This window comes from Camelus ferus, chromosome 18, assembly GCF_009834535.1.
Source record: "Camelus ferus isolate YT-003-E chromosome 18, BCGSAC_Cfer_1.0, whole genome shotgun sequence".
Classification (NCBI taxonomy): Eukaryota; Metazoa; Chordata; class Mammalia; order Artiodactyla; family Camelidae; genus Camelus; species Camelus ferus.
The window spans coordinates 1360752-1379675 of NC_045713.1; the positions used below are offsets into that span (position 1 = coordinate 1360752).

The window sequence follows — 18924 nt, forward strand, 5'->3', positions numbered from 1 at the left end:
CACCATGTTGGTGGGAAAAAAAATGTATTCTGCCTGATGTACAGAGCACAGGAAATCTTAGGCCACGTGGGCAGTACAGACTGAAAATTAAATTCTGGCTGAGGTCTGAAACTAGATGGACAGTCTAATCCCGATGGTCGCCCTGCATGGGAAGAATGAGTCACTGGCAGGCGACAGGACGCGGAGGCTACCCGCTCGCCCAGCCCGAGGCTCCACTCACAAGTGCGCCTGTGTGTTTTCGTTATAAGGTCTCTTACCTTCGGCTGAAATGCTCCTTGCAGTGAACCGAAAGGGCCAGTGGGCGGAATCATAGGGGGAATGCCCGATACGGCAGGAGGATAAGAATGGAAGAGCTGTGGCCAGAGACGGAGAGGGGAGAAAAGACTTTAGTAGGAGGCAAATGATACATTCACATCCCCTTCCCCACAGAAAGACATCGACAATCAGCAAGCCAAGTGATCTCAGTGTGGTTCCGTTAGTCAGGAAGCCATGGCGAAAATGACCACACAGATGTGCCATGAATACTTAACTTAAAAAGTTAAAAGTGGTTCAGAATCAATCAGCCAACAAATGACGTCCCAGATGAGGACATCATTAGAAAGGGAGCTTTTCTAATTATTAATTGTTAAATCGGATAAAGTCTTAAATGGTTGGAGATTTTACTGCATATCAAAATCAGGAGGGGTGCTGAGCCAAAGAAGATGCCCAGAAAATTACAAGTTAATTAGAAAAAGGAAAAAAAAAAAAAAAGGGAAGAAAAAGAAGCAAGTCTTTATGGGTTCCAGGACTTTATACCATTAAAACTCAATTAGTACTTCTAGATTTTTAATAGTATTGAGGAAATGAGAAAATATTCACAGTCCTTGCTTCATTAGGTTGTTCTGGTAAGTGGCAGTTCCCGAGGACAATTTAATGGTCTAAAATGATGACAGATATTTGTGGAAGGGGAAGTAAAATAACTCTGCGTGTTCCTTCCGTGGAGCCGCCCACTTTTCTGTAAGATGGACAAGCTCACTGGAGGCTCCTCGAGCCAAACCCTTGATGTGTCAGTTTGACCAGTCAGTGGAGGGAGAAGAATGATTCTGAATTAAAAATATGAACGGTCTTGAATTAACAGTCTACAGAGGACACAATGGAGAAAAGAAACACACAGCAGTACTGGACAATGCAGACGCGTCTTTTCCTCCTTCTAAAAATGTACTGTCTCTGAGATGCTATTGCTCTGGTTCCGTTTACTTTGAAAGAAAAAGAACCACCATACAGATGTTTTAGCAACATCCCACCTGTGTGGTTACGTAGCCGAAAATAATAATAATAATTCAAGCTCTTCCTAATAATGCACTTATGTGAGCTATTTCCAGGTAGTGGCTGAGATCCACATTTCACAATCCTGTCTGTTTTCAGAGCACGTACTTTTCCTGTTGGTCTTTATTTCATTTTGCTCCCTTCAACGATGCAGCAAAGTTTTTCAGACTAATTGATATTGAAGTAAATCCACTTAAAACAGTGATTGCAAACCAAGTGCCCTCATTTAAAACTACTTTTAAGTCTAAAATTGTGTTTCAGCTACTTGAGGGCATTGTATCTTAATCCCCCTTATAACATCTAATCCCCAAAGCAGGGAGACTTGAGTATTTCATACATTACCCACTATAACTAATAACATGAAATAACTCTCCCCCAGTACACCGTGTGAAGCAGAGGCATGTAATACAGCACACTGAAACACACTCAAATTTCTATTACTCTGCCTCCAGGTGGGTATTGTTTCATTAATGTTTTCAACAAAAAATTGTATATCCTCACCATTTTCCTTTTGCTTTAGCCCATCACTGACCCTCTCAGGACACAGCTGACTATTCCACCCATTGATTCAGAATCTGAAGTACCTAACTAATAAAACATGAGCCTTCCAAAGATTCAGGTCTCCAAGTTTATATCTAGGACTTATAGATACATAGTCCGTCTTAGATCTAGGACTCTCTGGGGAGTATGCATATGAGAAGACACTGCACTGGGTCCTGGGAAGTAAACTGAGCTACCCTGTAGGGCAGCTAAACTTTCTCTAAGAATGATTTTGTTAGCTGGTCTCTAATTTAAATTAGCAAGTATAGACAAAGGGCAGAAACCTGGTGATTATTAAGGATGGTGCCATCCATGGGACAGACCCCAAGGGAAAACCCGTAGCTCTACTGGGTTTTGCATATCCATTCAAAAAATGCTCCTGTACCCCAGTCCTAAGCAGAACAGTGCTGGACACCTCGGCGCCCAGGGACTCAGATACACTTTCCTCAGGCCATTGCTGAATGCCTCTCAAATAAGTAATTTTTAATGGATTCCCAATATTTTCTAGTCTTGACTTCTCAGCTTAGGACTAACACAGTGTCTAATTATCTGGTTCAAAGTGTGGATGAAGTCACAGGCTTGGCTGATCTATTAAGTAGCACTTGTATTCGAATGTTAAGTTAACAACTGTCCAAAAACCAAACCAAGAATAGTTCAATATGGTGAAGCAACATGGCTACAAGCAGTTATTAAACTTCCTTCTCTCTGGTTTAATTTTTTAAAATACAAATAGACCACCAAGCAGAGAAACTTGCAAATTTTCAGGTAAAAATGATGCAGTATTCACTCCATAATCAAAATATCATGGTAAGATAGTCAAGGTGTTTGAAGAAGCCCTTGTCTTGTAAGCAATTGAATATGTAACTTAGATTGGTACCAAATTAGGTTCCAGTACCTACTTTTAAAATTGCATGAAACAAGTAATACTTTTTAATAAAAAAAAAAGAGTTTAAAGAGAAAAAAAAAATCATGCCTTTCAATTTTAAGATCTGTTTTTAATGTAAATGCTATTTTTATTTGCGTTGTTAACAAGTTCAGGAGACCATTACCAGCCATGTGGACGAGGGATCTACAGTCAGCCTGGAAGTGAAAATCATGCCCTTTGAAGAGGCATGAATGAAAAACATAAGGTACTTTGTTTGGAGGAAATAATTCAAGTTGAATTCTAGGAATTCTGTGTGAATGACATTTTGGCCGACGCCTGAAATCTGGGATTTCAGTCTCCTGAAGCTTTACTGATTTGACTGTGGATGCCGCCTCAGGCAGGACGGATGCTGGCTGCCACACAGTACACCCGTCTCGGGTGTGCCTATGATCTTTTGATTCAGAAGATGATACTGCATCTTTACCAAAAGCGAACGTCACAAAAGCAAGCATCCAAAGTGACGAGCAGCAATGGGAACTCTTGCAAAGATGATTAGGGAAGGCTGCGAGTCATTTACTGATCTGTGGCAAGAGCACACGAATGGAAAAGCGGTTACATTGAATGGGTAGCATGGTAACGAGACTCACACTGTGCCGGTAGAATGGGTCAACTTTTGTAGGGTATTTGTCAAACTGTAAAGGGATCAAAGCAAAAGCTAGTTACTTAAAGAATCTACATTTCTGTTCGCTGCTTCGGCGGAGGTGGCCCTATGCCAGCCTCTCGGCCGTGATGCTGTCGTCAGACTCCACGACCTCACCGTGTACGAAACCAGTCTGCGCTCCTGAGTCACTGTGACAAGAAAGCAACACAAATAGAAACTCCGAGCGAAAACCCATTCAGTGCATTTAGGTTGTGACCACACTGGAGCGTCTTTCTATTTGGTCTATATTTAGAGACTGGCACAAACCCAACAATTAAACTGGAGAAAAGAGGCAATTGTTTGGATAAATCAGAGATAAGTGAGCACTGGGTCTGATTTACCCAGAGAATTCCCTCCATTTTCACCTTCACTTTGGCAGAACTGAGCATTCAGCTCTTTTCTGGAATGTATCACCCCCAACACAAATCTGAGCCAGGTCCTCGCACCCTTCTTTTCAGCAGAAAAGAGCATATCATTGTTTTTTCTAAATATTGTCATCATCCTGGTGCCAGAGCTCCCCTCAGTTAGATTAAATATATTTGAGAAACAGCTTACTCAGGCTAGTATAAACTCTCTCCCCAAATAACAGGCCCTTAGAAATATAATTGTTGAGAAGTATAGGTCATCCACAAAAAAAGGGACGGGATTTATCACAGGAAAAAAAATGTGGGCCCAAGGCCTCATCTCTAATATTCTTCTAAATAAAACTTATAAAATAAACTTCCAAAAAATATATATTTAAAAAAATTAAGTTGAACAAAATGGGGGAGGCAGAGGGAGAAGAGGATGGGAAGTTTGGTGAATCATGGAATTGAAATCTACCCCCACAATACCCAGATTAATTGCCTCATAATCAAGTATTTCCTGAAATGTTAAAAATTACCTAAGTAAAACACTCTCATAGTCACTGTGACGGACAGGAATCTATCTCAGAATAATCAGCATCCTAACATGGTACCATTTCCTATCGTTCCTAAGTTAAAAAAAAATTCCCTAACTGGTCCTCCCGGGCATGTACTAGCTAGCCCCTGGTCGAGACCAAGACCACGTCACTGCCAGCGGTCCCTCTTACCGCAAGCCTGAGTTTGGACCCCGCACGGCACATGGTTCCCTGACCACCTGCTGACGGAGCACAACAGCAGACTGGGGAGGGGAGCTGTCTTATGAAACACGAGAAACATAACACCCCTAACAAAGCGGGTTTAGGAAACCATGGGAAAGAGCTGGGGTACCCATGCAGTCCAAGTCTGCCGACAGCTCTCTCCCCTCCTCGGCCCTCCTCCAGACGCCTGGTGTTCTGTGAGCATTCACTTGCTAGTGCAAAGCACTGACAGAGACATTTTAATACCTGGTAGCCACCCCCAGGATGCTCAAGAGCACAAAAATCACCCTTAGGAAGTTAACTACCGACACTGGATGTGACCTTTTGGAGGGCCTCTAGAAGGAAATCCACCTGCAGCGCCAGAAGTGACGGCCTAGAAGAGTTCCTACTTCAGGCCCGGGGTCAGGGCTGCCGGGAGCCGGGGGCACCCGCTTCTCTCCAGCAAAGTCGGGCAAGGCCGAGGGCCCCCCAGACGGCTCTCACTCCCCGTCCAGCCTCCTGTGCCCGGACAGCCGGCTCCCACCCACCGTCTGCGTATGAGGAGTCGGGCTCTACTTATCCTCACATTTCTGCCTGGGGTACGCACCATGGGCGGTGCTGGCGTCGGCATGATGGCGGTGGGCGGGAGGGCGTGGGGGAAGGGCGTGAAGGTGTGCTGGTGCGTGTGCTGGTGCGTGTGCTGGTGCTGGTGCTGGTGCTGGTGGAACTCGGTCCGCAGGTAGGGCGGGGGGCCCAGGGAGGCCCCGCGGTCAGCACTCTGAGAGGCCAAGAAACGCGTGTTCAGCTCCTGGCGCAAGATGTCTTGCTCTGAAAGAGAAGAAAGGGGAGAGGGTGACGCCTTTTCCTGGGATGGGAGTTTCCTTCCGAAGGGGACATCTGAGTCGCTGACAACGGAGGGCTGCCGGCCGAGGGCACAGGAGCCGGGGCTCTCAGGTACAGCCTGCCCCGTAGACGGAAAGGAACAACCAACCGGGCAGAGGGCACCAAGGTCCAGGCCCAATCTAACGGTCTCTGTCCAGACTCTCGGCTTCCAGGGACAGGTGGTCCAGCAGTGCGCTGTGTGGACAGACTCCAGGCTGAATGGCCAGAGGTCAAATTTCAGCTCTTCTACTGGCAGCCGAGTGGCCCTGGGCCTGGCAGAGCACCTGTCTGTGTCTTGGTTTCCCCACTATCATTTGGGGATGAAAAGATTGCCGGTGCTGTGGGTTAGTTTTGAGGGTTAAAGAAATGAACCTATGTAAATACTTAAGGACAGTGACAAGCTTACTGTCGCCACTTTTATTATTTTTAGTAATGGAAGCGAAGCTGTTAACATGGCAGAGCCCTCGGGCCCTCTTCCAGGGTAAACCTTGATTTTACAGCTCTCTGTGTTAGTGGTAAAACTCGGCCATGAAGGACCTGAAGCTGAGACCCTTGGCCTGATTCAAACAGGTGAGGAGAAAAGGGCCCAATACCTAACACTGGGTCTGTCCTGAAAAATCTAGGATACGTCGCCACAAAAGTGCATCTTCTCCACCCAAGACAGAAGGCCTTACTCAACTAAAGCAAACCTCTTAAACCAGGGCATGATTTAAGGTTCTGGCATGAAACAGACACGTGATGTGGAGAGCTTCTGTCCCTCTAATGCGAGCCCAGATGACGGTACAGATGATCTGCATTTTCCTGCACAGCAGGAAGGTGGGGAAAGCCTCCTGACATGAACGACAGGTGCTCTCGGGCAGTGTCTGAGTCCCAGATTGTGCGCAGTGGGGACGGGTGTGGGGATCTATTTGTGCTGAATCTCAGCCCACTAAGGACTCGGGGACGATTCCAAGAATATACACAATAAAGCAGAACATCACTAGATAAAACCTAGGCACCAGGGGCCTTGGGCAAGGGAGAGGGAAGAGGGGAGAGGCAAGGCCAGCACCTCCGTCCTACCTGAGTAAGTGCTCCCGGCCGGGTGTCCGGGCACCTGCAGACTCCCTGATGTCAGAGGTGGTGGAGGAGGCAAAGCAGTGGGAGGGGCAAACATATTGGGGTGATGTGAGTGTGCGGGGGGCTGGAGGGTGGGTGGGAAGCTGTGCAGGGGGCTGTGGTTGGGCAGTGACAGGGGGAATGGGGAGGCCGAGGGGTGGTGGGAGATGTGAGGGGGCGCGGGTTGAGTCTTCGCTGGAGTGCTGCTTCTGCTACTGCTGTTGGAATACCAAAGTAAAAAATAAAAGAAAGGAAAAAGAGAGGTAAGCAATTAATTTTCTTTAAAAAAATCCTATCTCCTAAAGCCATTCCACACTTTTTCTCTTGCTCCTTCCTCTTCACAGATCCTCCCTCGAGCACACAGAAGCCTCTGCTGAAATCACAGCTCCTCTAAACTCCCGCCATGACTGCAGACACAGCGGAACAGGAACTGCTGCCCCAGGGCTGCTGCCCACCGGTGTCCAGACAGCCAAGTCTGTGAAAACTCCGCTCTGCTCTCCCCGCTGCCCCTAGAACATCCTGGCCCCCCTATCCTGCACTTGCCATGTTTCCTGTAAAGCTGTAACACTGGCAGAAAAGAGTAAGAATGATGACCTGGGTTTACCCCGTCTGCTACCTCTTCAGGGAAGAAGCACAGGGAAGTGGGCGCCAGGGAGCTGGTGCCCGTCTCCTCTCTGGTCCGGAGACCACAGAGCCGGCCTGGGGCAGAAGATGGGCCTGGCCCCCAAGAAGGCAGTTCCTTCCCCTGTCGCAGACAGCAGAAAGCAAGGCCCTGGACGGCCAGTCACCAGGCTGTCACAGGAAAACCACACCAAATCCAACAAGTGCGAGGGCTTAGAATGACAACCCCCGGGACAAGCAGGGGCGTGCGTCACGGGCCCCGGGCCCCGGCTTCCTCTCTCCCTTTCTTTGCAGGTCTCCTTGTGCTGCTTCTTAAACTGCCCTCAGCAATCTGGCAGAGGCAACCCAGAGGCGGGCCTGGGGCTCCATGCAGGAACTCCTCTCTTCTCTAAACCCAGCGTGTTTCTTCTCTCCCTCTGTCACCCACCGGGAGGAAGTAAATCACAACAGACACCTCAAACCAGGATACTCCTCGGTCCCAATCTTCCCACCTCTGGAGTTGCAGGGATGTGACTGGGAGGCAAACTGCTTCCCTTCTAAGACTCTGAACATTTGATGACCTCCCCCTCTGGTTTCCGTTCCCTGCCTCTCACCAGGGAAGGTGGGGCTCCCGGGAACAGCGCCTTCAGCTCTCCCTCTGGAGCCTCCTTCCCCTTCCTGCCTTCACTCTCTCAGGAGCCTCTGTATGTAGTTTAGTTCTTTACAATGTCCTCTCTACCCAACCCACTCAACCCAACCCAACCCAACCCAACCCACCCCACCCCACCCCACCCCATCCCATCCCACCATTCTCCCAAGAGACACTCTCACCTGTCTCCCAGACCCCTTCCCCGTCTTGTCCCTGCCTCACCGAGAACACAGTGACAACGTTTCCAGTGGGGAAACCCAGTCCCTCTGGGATCTCATCCCCCCGCCAATTGCCTGTCGCAGAGAAGATGGCTCTAAGAGCCAGGACAGGGAGCAGGCGGCTCACCTGAGGCTGTTGAGGCTCAGGCTGCTGCTGTTGTAGGCGGACAGAGGCTGCGGGAGGCTCTGGGCGGCGGGGTGGGCCTGCCCTGGCGGGAGGGCCTGGTGCAGCAGCGGCCCGGGGGACTGCGGCCGGGGTGGCCTCTGCGCAGGGCGGCGGCGGCGGCGCGGGCTGGAGCGGGGCCTCCGGGGGCGCCTGCGGTGGCTGGGGGCTCGGGCGCGGGGGCCGAGGCTGGGGCTCGGCGCGGGGTGGCACCGCGGCGGGGTCCGGAGAAGGAGCGCGGGGCGGGGGCTCCGCCTGGGGCTGGGGCAGCGGCGGGGGGACCTGAGGGCAGGGGTCTTTAAGCACCACGGGCTCAAAGATGGGCTCTTTGCCACAGTCCTGGCTCTTCTCCTGGCTCCTCTCTAGACCCGATATCTTGGGGACAATGGGCCCCGCATCATGGCTGTCGTGTTCCGGGAGCGGGCCGACCCCGAGCTCCGGATCTGTGTGGGGAGAGCAGAGACAAAACCACAGGCGAGGACACGTGAGTGGAAAGCAAACTCCGGGCCCGAGTCACCTGTTCCCAATGACGTGGCGTGGCCCAGTCCCAGGTCCCGGCCTCCCGTCCTGCCTTGACCGCTGAGACGGGGCCAGTGGGAGCCGGGGAGCAGCCGTGCCCTGGGGGGGCGACCAGCCAGAGGAGGCTGCGTTCCAGAAAGCAGCTCAGGCCACCAGAGTCTGAAAATGACTGTTTCCCTTAATCTCAACAAAGCATTTTCTGCAGCAAAATTCAGAAGCAACAGGCAACAAGTTGATTTTCTCATTTTAAAACAAATAGAGTTCTGCAAAAGAGAAGCGTTTTCCTTTCATTTAGCCACACTGACGTTTCTTCCTGCCGTTGCCTGCTCTCCTCTTTCCATCTGGACTGATGAGGTGTGTCTGACATCTGGAGAAACAATTTTCTCTCTAGCAAGGGCTAAACTTCCGGTCAAACGTCAGGCCTCCTACTGCTCACCGATGATCCTGGCACTGGAGATTAGAGGGGCAAACGCGAATGTAGATCAGGTTCACTGTCAACTACACATGCTCAGTGTTTTAAAGGATTCCCCCTGGACCACTGGAGGAGTCCTTAGCCAAGTGAGGACAAGGAGTGTGACTCTGGACCTTGAGACCAAGCCTGGATGTGAAATTTAAGTGAAATCCTACAGAAACTAAAGAAATGTAGACAGTAGATGCTCCTATATGAATTTAAAAGATGTGCTTCCCTCCGCAGGGCAAAGGATCCATGCCACGTTTAGTAGGGGGGTTACCTGATTATCCCATAAGTCAAACTATAAAATCCTCCAACCAGAAACTGACACACTGTAGCTGACTGTACTTCAAAAAAAAAAAAAAAAAAGAAAGAAAAGAAAAAATCCTCGAACAAAATCATGAAAGACAAAAATCCTCGAACAGAATCATGAAAGACAAACAGCCTTAGATCTAAAGACGTGGCCCTATTTAGGAGGAAGTACTTTGTACACATCTGGGGGGGGAATTACCTTTCCCACATTTTTGTGCTAAAAAAAAAAAAAATCCATCCTTTTCTCTTATTACTACACAGGTTAGAAACAGGAAGAAAAGAGACCACCACATTCTCTGAAATGAGGGTATGTTTCACGTATTCCTAAATGAACTACTTTGGGCATGAATTTTCTCTTCTAATCTCACTGTTATCAAGCGTGAAAAATACATGGTATTCTCACTGGTCCTATTAATTTCTCTTCATGTTCTCTTGGGTGTACACACTTGTGTTTTTTCTCCTCCCTGGAATCTGCATCAAAGCAATCCATTTTTTTCAACGTTCTTTTGGTAAAACAGATCAAACACGTAACATGCACAAAAGCAGAAACAAACAGTGAGTTGACAAACAAAGCACATTTGGGGCTGATGTGGACTTGGATCAAGTCCCACAGACCAGCCTGGAACAATTACACCAACAGGATGCCAAGAAAGCCCCTCTTCACCTGGTTCAGGTAGGAAAGGATAAAGCACCCAAAGGCTCTGGTGAAAGTCACTCTAGACTTCTGATGGCCCACTGACACCTATTTCTCCCCAGTGCTGTCTTCAGAACCCTCCTAGGAAGATCTTTGCTTATGGTAAGCTGACATTTTACAAATTCCAAAACTCTTAAGGCTGAGAGAGCACGTCAAATTCGTGATGCGGACACAGAACCCCTTCAGCCACAAGAAGAGTTACATCTCAAAGGAAGACCCTTTATCTGCAGACATCCAGATCAAGGGACACTGGCTCTGCTCCTTTTTCATTGCTTTTTCTACCATTTTCACCAGATTTTCCATAACAAGCAATTAAATGAATTCACTGAAAACCACAGGCTTTGAAGACTGAAGGCTGGTTAGTTAGGTGTGGGGCAGAAAGCACTGACACCACAGAAGTCCTCACAGCACCCAAAAAGAGAACTTCCTGGATGAGAAGTCAGTTCTGTGTGTATGTACAGGGGTTCTTCCAGCTCTGATGGCTGACTGAGGATTATCTGTTACAAGTATGGCAAACATACAGAATGGAATACACTCCTGTCCTTCTGTACTGCTTTGTTCTCTGGACAGGGATGGTGAAGAAAAAGCATACCAATATTTTCTACCTCATGTGTAAATTCAAATTCATGGCCTGCCTCCAAAAATCAATGTCCAGACCAAGTTTCTCTCTGGCATAAAAGGAAGTTTCCTTTCTGAGGGGCACCACTGAGAGGTTATCACTGAAATTTACTTACGCCAGGAAAGAAGCACAACAGAAGTCCACGGATAAGCGTCTCATCCACCTAGCTTGACTGTATTTATCTCCTTGTCCTTGATCTGATGAGCCTCTAGAACCTGGACAACACAGCCAAGCCCGCAGGAGGCTCAGTGCAGGCTTGGGCTCGCTTCCCGAGGCTCCGTAAAGGCAAAGGGAGTTGCTCTCGTGTCTCCCTGAGGCCCCACTGTCTCAGGACCAAGCTAAACACAGCTAGAGTCAGGGGAGTGGGGCCAAGACGGTGGAGGTGTCACCACCACTGATGATCAATGAGGTACACAGGCAAGACCAAAGCTTCTCTAGCGAACCCTACACATCTGTAGGCAACAGTCTGCAATGAATGACTGGGGGAGCCCAGAAGCACAGAATCCTGGAAGACGGCAAGGATCTGGGACCCCAACCCAGCACTTCGCAAACTTTCATGTGCATTCGAATCACCTGAAGTTCGGATTAAATGCAGACTGGAATTCAGCAGCACTGGGGGTGAGTGGGGATCCAGAGCCTACCTTTCCAAGAATCTCCCAGGTGACGCTGATGCTTGGACCGTTCAGCACATAGCAAGGATGTTATTCAACCCTCTCAGACTAGATGGGGGAGAAGCCCAGCAAAGGTGAGAAACTTGCTGGATGGAGGTTACTTGGCTGTTTCACAAAGCCAGACGGCGGAGTTCTAGTCCTAACTCAGCCACCACTATGTGCCTTTTCTCTGATTGACAAAATGCTGTCCCCTAGGCAGCCAAAACCCTAAAACAAAGCAGGTAATAATAAATCCAGGATTTGGTTAAAATATTTAAGTGCAACCAGGCAGTGCAAAGGGTTAGGAACGCTGCAAAGGGTTGCTGGAACACGGCCCTTCAGCTAACTCTGAAAGCTATCATCAATCCATCAATGCCAGTGCTGCAACCTATGAACAAGGCAGCGGCAGGTTTGAAGGCTGATAACTTGGGCTGCAACAGTTTTCTGACTCCCCATTTACACGAGTCTTTTGAGGCTCGGATTAGGCGTCATGCATTTTTGTGGCTAATCGGTAATGCATTTCCTCTTCCCTTCAATTATTCAATAACTGTATCTTCCCAGTTAAGCTTTTCCATCCTGACAATCCATTTGTCTTACTGTGCTTCTCCAAAATTGGCAAGAACACATTAATAAAAAAAAGTTTTTTGTACTGCTCAGTGTGCTTTGAATTTGCCCAAGGATGAAATACGCTGAGGTAGAAAGAAATAAGAATGTGTAAATTGACTAGTCTTATTTAGAAGTTTTATTCATTACATTTTGGGGTTTTTAAATTTCTCTTTTGTGTTTGTAAAAATAACATGATGCTTATAATAAAAGACATGCAAATTCAAATTACACTGTACAGTAAAAAGGCTGAATGTACCGCATGTAAATTATATCTCAACAAACTTGACTCCAGCACATTGCATTTTTTAAAAACTTAAGGGTGGATTAGGAAAAATGTGTTTGATTTTGATACACACTGGGTACAAGTTCCCTGGGGAAAATGAGCTCTCTTTTATTTTACTAGGTGAATATAAACCCTGTAACCTCTGTGGAGGGCAATGTGGCAACTTTTAGCAAAAAAACAAGTGGAGTTCCCTTCATCTGGTACCTAAGGATTTGGTCTATAGACACAGTGAAACAATATCATGGTTTAAATTACATGTGTGGAAACAAACGTAATCACTGGGGGACAGGTTACATATAAATTTGATACATCCATACAGTGGAGAAGTTGCAGCTATACAAATGAAAGAGAAACTCTGTATGTCCAACAGAGCCCACATGCTAGCTTCTGTGAAAAATGGAAGAAAAATGATATATATTCACTTTTACTTTATACATAAAGCAGCTCTAGGAGATACCCCAGGAAGCATGAGCAGTGGGTTACCTACTTGGGGGTTTGGGGAGAAGTAAGAACTGAGGGACAGGGGACCGAGGAGGGGGAGATATTTACAGTCTACATACATGTATATTTAAATTTTGAATGTGATCATGTTATTTATTAAAAATTTTCAAATATCTTCTGTTTACAAACAGTCTGAGCAAGGGGGGTTTGAAAAAGCAAAGCAAACAAAACTGGAAGTCTGAATAGCATGATTCGCAGGCGAGGAGAGTATGTTTTATATAAAATAAGAAAATATCAAGCACGCTTTTATAACAATAACGTTCAAAATAAAATGGATTTTACGAAAAACATAAATTACTAAAACCGACTTAAAAACAAACAAACCTCATCCATAAAAGTAAACTGAAACACGACTCAATACCAACACCCCTCAACCCAGGAAAGCACAGGTGCACAGACTTACAGACAATGCGGGCTAAACCTGTAAGAAACAAAGTATTCCCGTCGTTTAAATTGAAAGCCAACAGCAAATATGTAACAAAAGGCCAAGGCAAAACTATTATTTACAAAAAATATAATTATCTAGCTGGAAAACACAGGCAACCAGCTGAAAAAATAATAGAACTAATAAGAGAGCTCAGTAAGGCATCCAAATAGAGCCGCCACAAACATCCACTGCTTTTCTACACACCAGCAGTAGTAAATAAAAAATAAAAAGTAAAATAAAAAAGAAACCCCTTTACAATAACAAAAATCATGTAACACTTGCGAAAGAACCTAACAAGAAAATTATAGGGCCTGTGTACTTTCAGAAACGTACCCCCCCAAATGCTCTGAGAATCTGTGTTCAAGGGTGTGTGAGGATGCAAAACATAAAAATAAATAAATGAGAGGGAGGTGGGGAGAGAGAGACAGAGAGAAATTAAAGGTTAAGCCATGGAAGAGGCAGCTCTTAGAGGAGACCACCCCTTGGGGGAGGTTCTTAAAACTTGTGGGGGTGGGTGTGGCTGTCACAAAGACTGGAGGGTACTGGTGGCTCTCGGGGAGATTAGCTGTACTGTGATGTGAAGGTAAACCACACATAATATCTTGGTTCACTTTCTAAAGTCCCACTGAACGTCTGTGCAGCTGAGAAAAGGAGGACCCTAACTGCTTTTGCACAGAAACACAAAATAATTTTTTGCATGGTTTTAATACACACTGGGGTTTCTAGGAATACAACTGTTGTGCGTTGCTATGTCTGCTGTGTTATGTCTTGTTGTTGAGTTGTTCATCATTTGGGAAAATCACATCAATGGTCAGGCTGATCCTAGTATGTGAATTACAGTGACAGTGTATTTCTGTGCGCAGATTCATGCATCTGACCATGTCACTGTCTTCTAATGTAAGTAGCCGACTATGTACCTAAAAACATATTATGTAGTCATACACTACTTTCTACTTGTTTCTCCTTTACATTTCATTAGGACTTTATATAATGTGTACAGATAAGCATATTAACCATATATTTTGCCCCAGAAATAAAATATTTCTTATATTACACAAACAGGCACTGGGTGTAGTGTGGTTGAGATTTCATGCATCATGTTATGTTCCTGTGATGAACGGCTGTTTCCAGAAGACCAATAACTTACTGCAAAAATGCAGTAACTACCTCAAAAGGTTGTGGTGGAAATTAAGTCATGTTAAGTGCTTTCTACAATGTACAGCACAAAATACGTAAGTGATCGATGGTCCCAAAAGTACTGCAGAAAAATATTTAATTTCATGGAAAAAATTTCGTGACAAAATTATTAGTAAGTAAGATAAAGTGAACTATTATCAATATGATTTCAACACTTAAAGTTATCTATGTGAATGCACACAGGTATGCACAGGAGATGAGAAAGATAGACATCTAAATGTTAAGTGTAATCCCATCATCCAGAAAGAACCATTGACTCAAGTTTTCAAAGTTGTGCTTTTCTTAAACAAAACTTTCTAAATTTTCTACAGGGAGTACGTATTTTTATTATTATTGTAAAAGGGAAAAAACGAGATTATATTTTAAAGCTTTCCTTCATGGAAAATACCCCTCCACCATCAAAAGAAGTCAACCGGGAGAGGGACCAGTCAAGTCTCTTTAAACTGTCTTACCCGCTGGATGGCGTTTGTTTTAAAGCCCTTCCCCCAGAGGACAGACAAGCATTTGCCTCTCAAAGAGGAGAGGGCGCTTGTGCATCAGCCTTCCAACGACTCCTCAATGCTTCTAACCAGTTCTAACCGGTGTATTTGAACAGAAAGGAAATGGTGAATACTGGTGATGGAGGAGGAAGGAGGGGAGAGTGCGGGAGAGGAGGAGGAGAGAGGCTCCCAGGGCACATTTCTGTGCTTCTGGTCTTTACCCAACTTCACACTCTTGACGTTGGAAAGCCCTAACAGGGCCTACGCACTAGGTCATTACTGCAGCAAACTGAACGAGCCTTAAAGACATCAAGAAAACCACGTGGGGCGCTGGCCACTAGGCAATGTATCTACCCACGCATCCACCTGTATCTTTCTGAATGTTTGATTTGCATCATCTAGAAATGAACACGTCCTATGTTTAAATGTCTAGTTAACTGTTCTACTCATTTGTTCAAATGAGAGAGCCACAGAAACGTCACCACATAAGAGTGAACGAAGACTGTAGCCAAATAAGAACCCAGACTTTAAATTGAAGGGAAGTGGGAACATTAATAAATGTTGAAATGTTCAACAGCGAAAAGCCCAGAAACACACGGAAGCATCAAGTTTCTATGAATCAACATACAGTTATTTCAGGCTACCAGCAATGTCCAGTCTTTAAACACACTTTCTGCTGTCTGTTGTTACCTCAGACAAAACTCTACTTTTTAGCAAAGGCTGCATGCTTTGTATATACTTATGAAAATGAAAATAGCACTACTGAACTAATGTAGCCAAACTCTGAGCTCTCCCCATGTTCTAGGCACGACCTCTAAACCTCTACACGCCAAAAGTGTCTTACAGAGAACAATCCGCCTTCTCTAACGTGCACTTCTCTTTATGTTCCTCCTCTCTTTTTCTCAAACCATTAAACAGAGACCAGTTTGTTCCATTAGCAGATTCAATTACTCGAACGAGTGGAGGGATGACATCCAGTCTCGCAGCTCTTCTTCCCGGTCACTGAAACTGTACAAATAAATGGAGGAAAACCCACTGTTTGTTCAAGGCAAATTAATTTTCAAACACTGCAAGAGAGGGAGATCGGGGGAATGCTGGGTGCTTGGCAGGGCTCAAGGAGATTTCATTTTGTGCTTGTCATTTTGTGTAAACATTAATTACCATCTGGGAGGCTAAGCTCCGGGCTGAAGTCTGTATCGCAAACCTCTGAGGGCCTCCGGGGTTCCTAGTAAAAGCAGAATCCTAAATAGGGAAAAATTGCCATTGCATCTGCCAAAACACCAGCGGTCCACAGGGAAAGCTGTGTGGAGACCAGCAGATTAGAGGCGGCTGTCACTAGAGAAGCTAGTCTGGCTAGCACCTAGTTTACCAGATTAACCTACGACAGGGCTTAATCTGACGGGGGTTAAAGAAAAGTCAACAGACTGCAGCTGAGCATACTTAAACTTGATTCAAGTTTATTCCTCCTAAACCTCACACCAAAAAGCATCAATTGTTAAGAGGGGGCCCATGGTCCTGATGCCTTAAAACCAAAAATCTTTCTCCAAGGGGAGGAGCAACCTTGGCTGTTGAGACTAGAGCCAAACAGAATGGCTTCTGCCTATAGGTCAGAAGACTGGGCCTGCAAACATTTTATGCCTTTTGTAGCTTCTAGCAAATAAGAGCAACAAAGGACCATGTTGATGAAGGACCAAAATGAGAATGAGAGAGAAAGAGGCTGTGATCTACTGGAGGTAGAGATGCAGGCGTACAAAGGTCTCGGAAAAACGCAAGAATGTCACGGTCGTATATAAGCCTCATGTTTTCACTTCACACAAGGAAAAACTAACTCACTTCATATGGCCAGCACTAGTGTGGGTCCTGAGGATACAAAGAGGAACAGATACAGGCCCTGCCTTCCAGGAGTGGGCAGTTGAGGACGCAGAACCCAGAGGAAAAAACCAGGAACCAGCAGTCAGGAAAGCAGCGGCCCTCAGTCTTGCTGTCTGTCATCTGTGAGGCTCCGCCGTAAGACAAGCAGAGCGAATGGAGATATCTGCTGTATTTTACTGATCTGGAGTTACCGATGGTAAGGTGCTTTTGTCTGTAGCACTTTCCTGCTGCACTGGCTCCAAGGATCAGAGTGAGGCCCAAATCAACGGACTCGTGTTCTGGGATGTGTAGAGACCGGACAGAGAAACGAGGTACGAAGGATGGCGTCTCCAATCACTGCTGAGAACTCGGAAAAACTCCAGACACAGGTTTCAGAGACAACTCAGGCTTTCCTGTTTTGGCCTCAATGACATACTCCCATTATTCTTGCTGGCGTGCTCCCGCCAGCCTCAGCGTCCACCAGCTGGCCTCTCCAGACACAGTCACCTCCTGCCGGGGTCCATCGCCAGTGCCTCTTGGCCTCCGCCCCTTCCCGGCCCATCCTCCTCAGCCCCGTCTCGCTGCTGCCCAAGCGCCCATGCGACACTGTGCCCTCCGCCCGGGCGTGCCCCTCAGCACCGCCACCCTCAAAACCAGCGCACACTGCACACGTGACATGCTGTTTGTGTCTGTACATCAGTGTGGGGCTCCTGACAAGGAAAGTTTCTAAAAGGATCTTCAACCAAACGTGTGTATTTGTGCAGCCTGACTCTGAGTGAGGGGCAAGCCCAAGGATGAGATGGATGTTCTAGTAAAAGCCGCGGGACACATTCCTTAGACCCGAAGACAACACGGAGACCTTTGGCTCATTTTGGAAATTTTCCAAGAGGTGGGACCAAAACACTGAAAATGAATTATACCCTTAGATGTTTGGTTAAAAAAAGAGTCCTTCTAGTATCTAATCATCCTGCCCTTCACATGAAGAACAATCAGGCGAGACTGGGAGGGAGAAAAGAGGATGTCATCTTGCTCGAGGCAGCCTCCCTCCAGGATTTTCCTTATGAAGTATGAGTGAGGACTCAAAAGCTGTCAAGCACACAGACTGTTTACAGATCTGACACCTTCCTCGCTGAACTGCTGTCCACTGCTCGCTTGGAACGTCCTCAGCTAAGGGCTTCATGCCCACAGCCAGAAGGGGCAATAATCGTGAGGGCAAAGTGACCCTGGTCGCCTGAAGCAAAAAAGTCTTTGGTGTGATGAGTCCTTACTATTTTGTCTCTTAACGGAGTAAACAGCTTTGCTTGGCTCTGTGAACATCTGATGTATCAATACGTCTGGGATATCTGGGGGCCCGGGAATGAGGCATCTCGCTAATCAGGTTCACACTTTTAAAGCTGAGTGTGTCCATTAAAGTTGGCAAGTGATTGGCTCTAGGTTAAACCCTGTTTTCAACACTTTGAACTTTACTGGAGATTATCTTCTCAAGGACAAAGGTAAGAGCCGCCAGCACCACAGACCTACTGAAATCCGATCAGTCACCCCTCCTTCCTCCTTTGTACACTGATTCTGTTTCATCCGATTTCAGGCACAGATTAGATAATCACTGAGACCCACTTTAGTAAAGGGGCTGGGTGGGGTAGGCCACGCTGGCAGGTAAGAATTTCTATCTTTTAAGCCTGTCCTAGGCTTTTCCTCAGCTCCCTGGCCCTCCACACAAATCCTCCCCACCCCCAAGCTTCTTCCTAGCCCTCTGCATGCAGGGCGGCGGTGTGCCAGCCCTGGCTTTCGGTTGACCTAAGTTCTAGTCAACACTGGCTCATGTTCTCACTGCTCCTGAGCCGGCAAGAACACGCACACTTGCACGCTTTATCCTTCTCAAATCATAGAGTCACCTGCGCTGGGCCACACCACTGGGTCTGCTTCCTCAGTCACCCTCCCAGCAGGGTCTGGGTATCAAGTTACTCTAGTCGGAAGGAGTGAAGCAAATCTTTGTGAGTCCTCAGAACGGTGACTAAGTCTTTCTGTTCTGCAGGGAAGGGAGGAAGGACTCAGACAGCAAGGCACGTGGACAGTTCTATCCTGGGCACTTCCTGTGCCAAGAGAACTGCTGGGGGGTGTGTGGGGGAGGCGGTGAGCTCTCCTTCATGGTGGTATTTCCCTTCCTGGCTCCACACATGGTCACCAGATCACTCACCATGTGGAACAGACAGTTAGAAAGTCTTGGCCCAAAGGGTGGC

General features: G+C 46.8%; 1 protein-coding gene across 1 annotated transcript in view; it reads right to left on the reverse strand.

The window, feature by feature from the left end:
* The window catches only part of AUTS2 (activator of transcription and developmental regulator AUTS2), a 1021658-nt gene that overhangs the window by 19080 nt on the left and 983654 nt on the right, over positions 1-18924 (reverse strand). The window contains 6 exon segments of the mRNA XM_032459496.1: positions 258-353; positions 3358-3402; positions 5099-5319; positions 6433-6686; positions 8063-8208; positions 8210-8541. Coding sequence (XP_032315387.1) covers positions 258-353; positions 3358-3402; positions 5099-5319; positions 6433-6686; positions 8063-8208; positions 8210-8541 — 1094 coding nt within the window.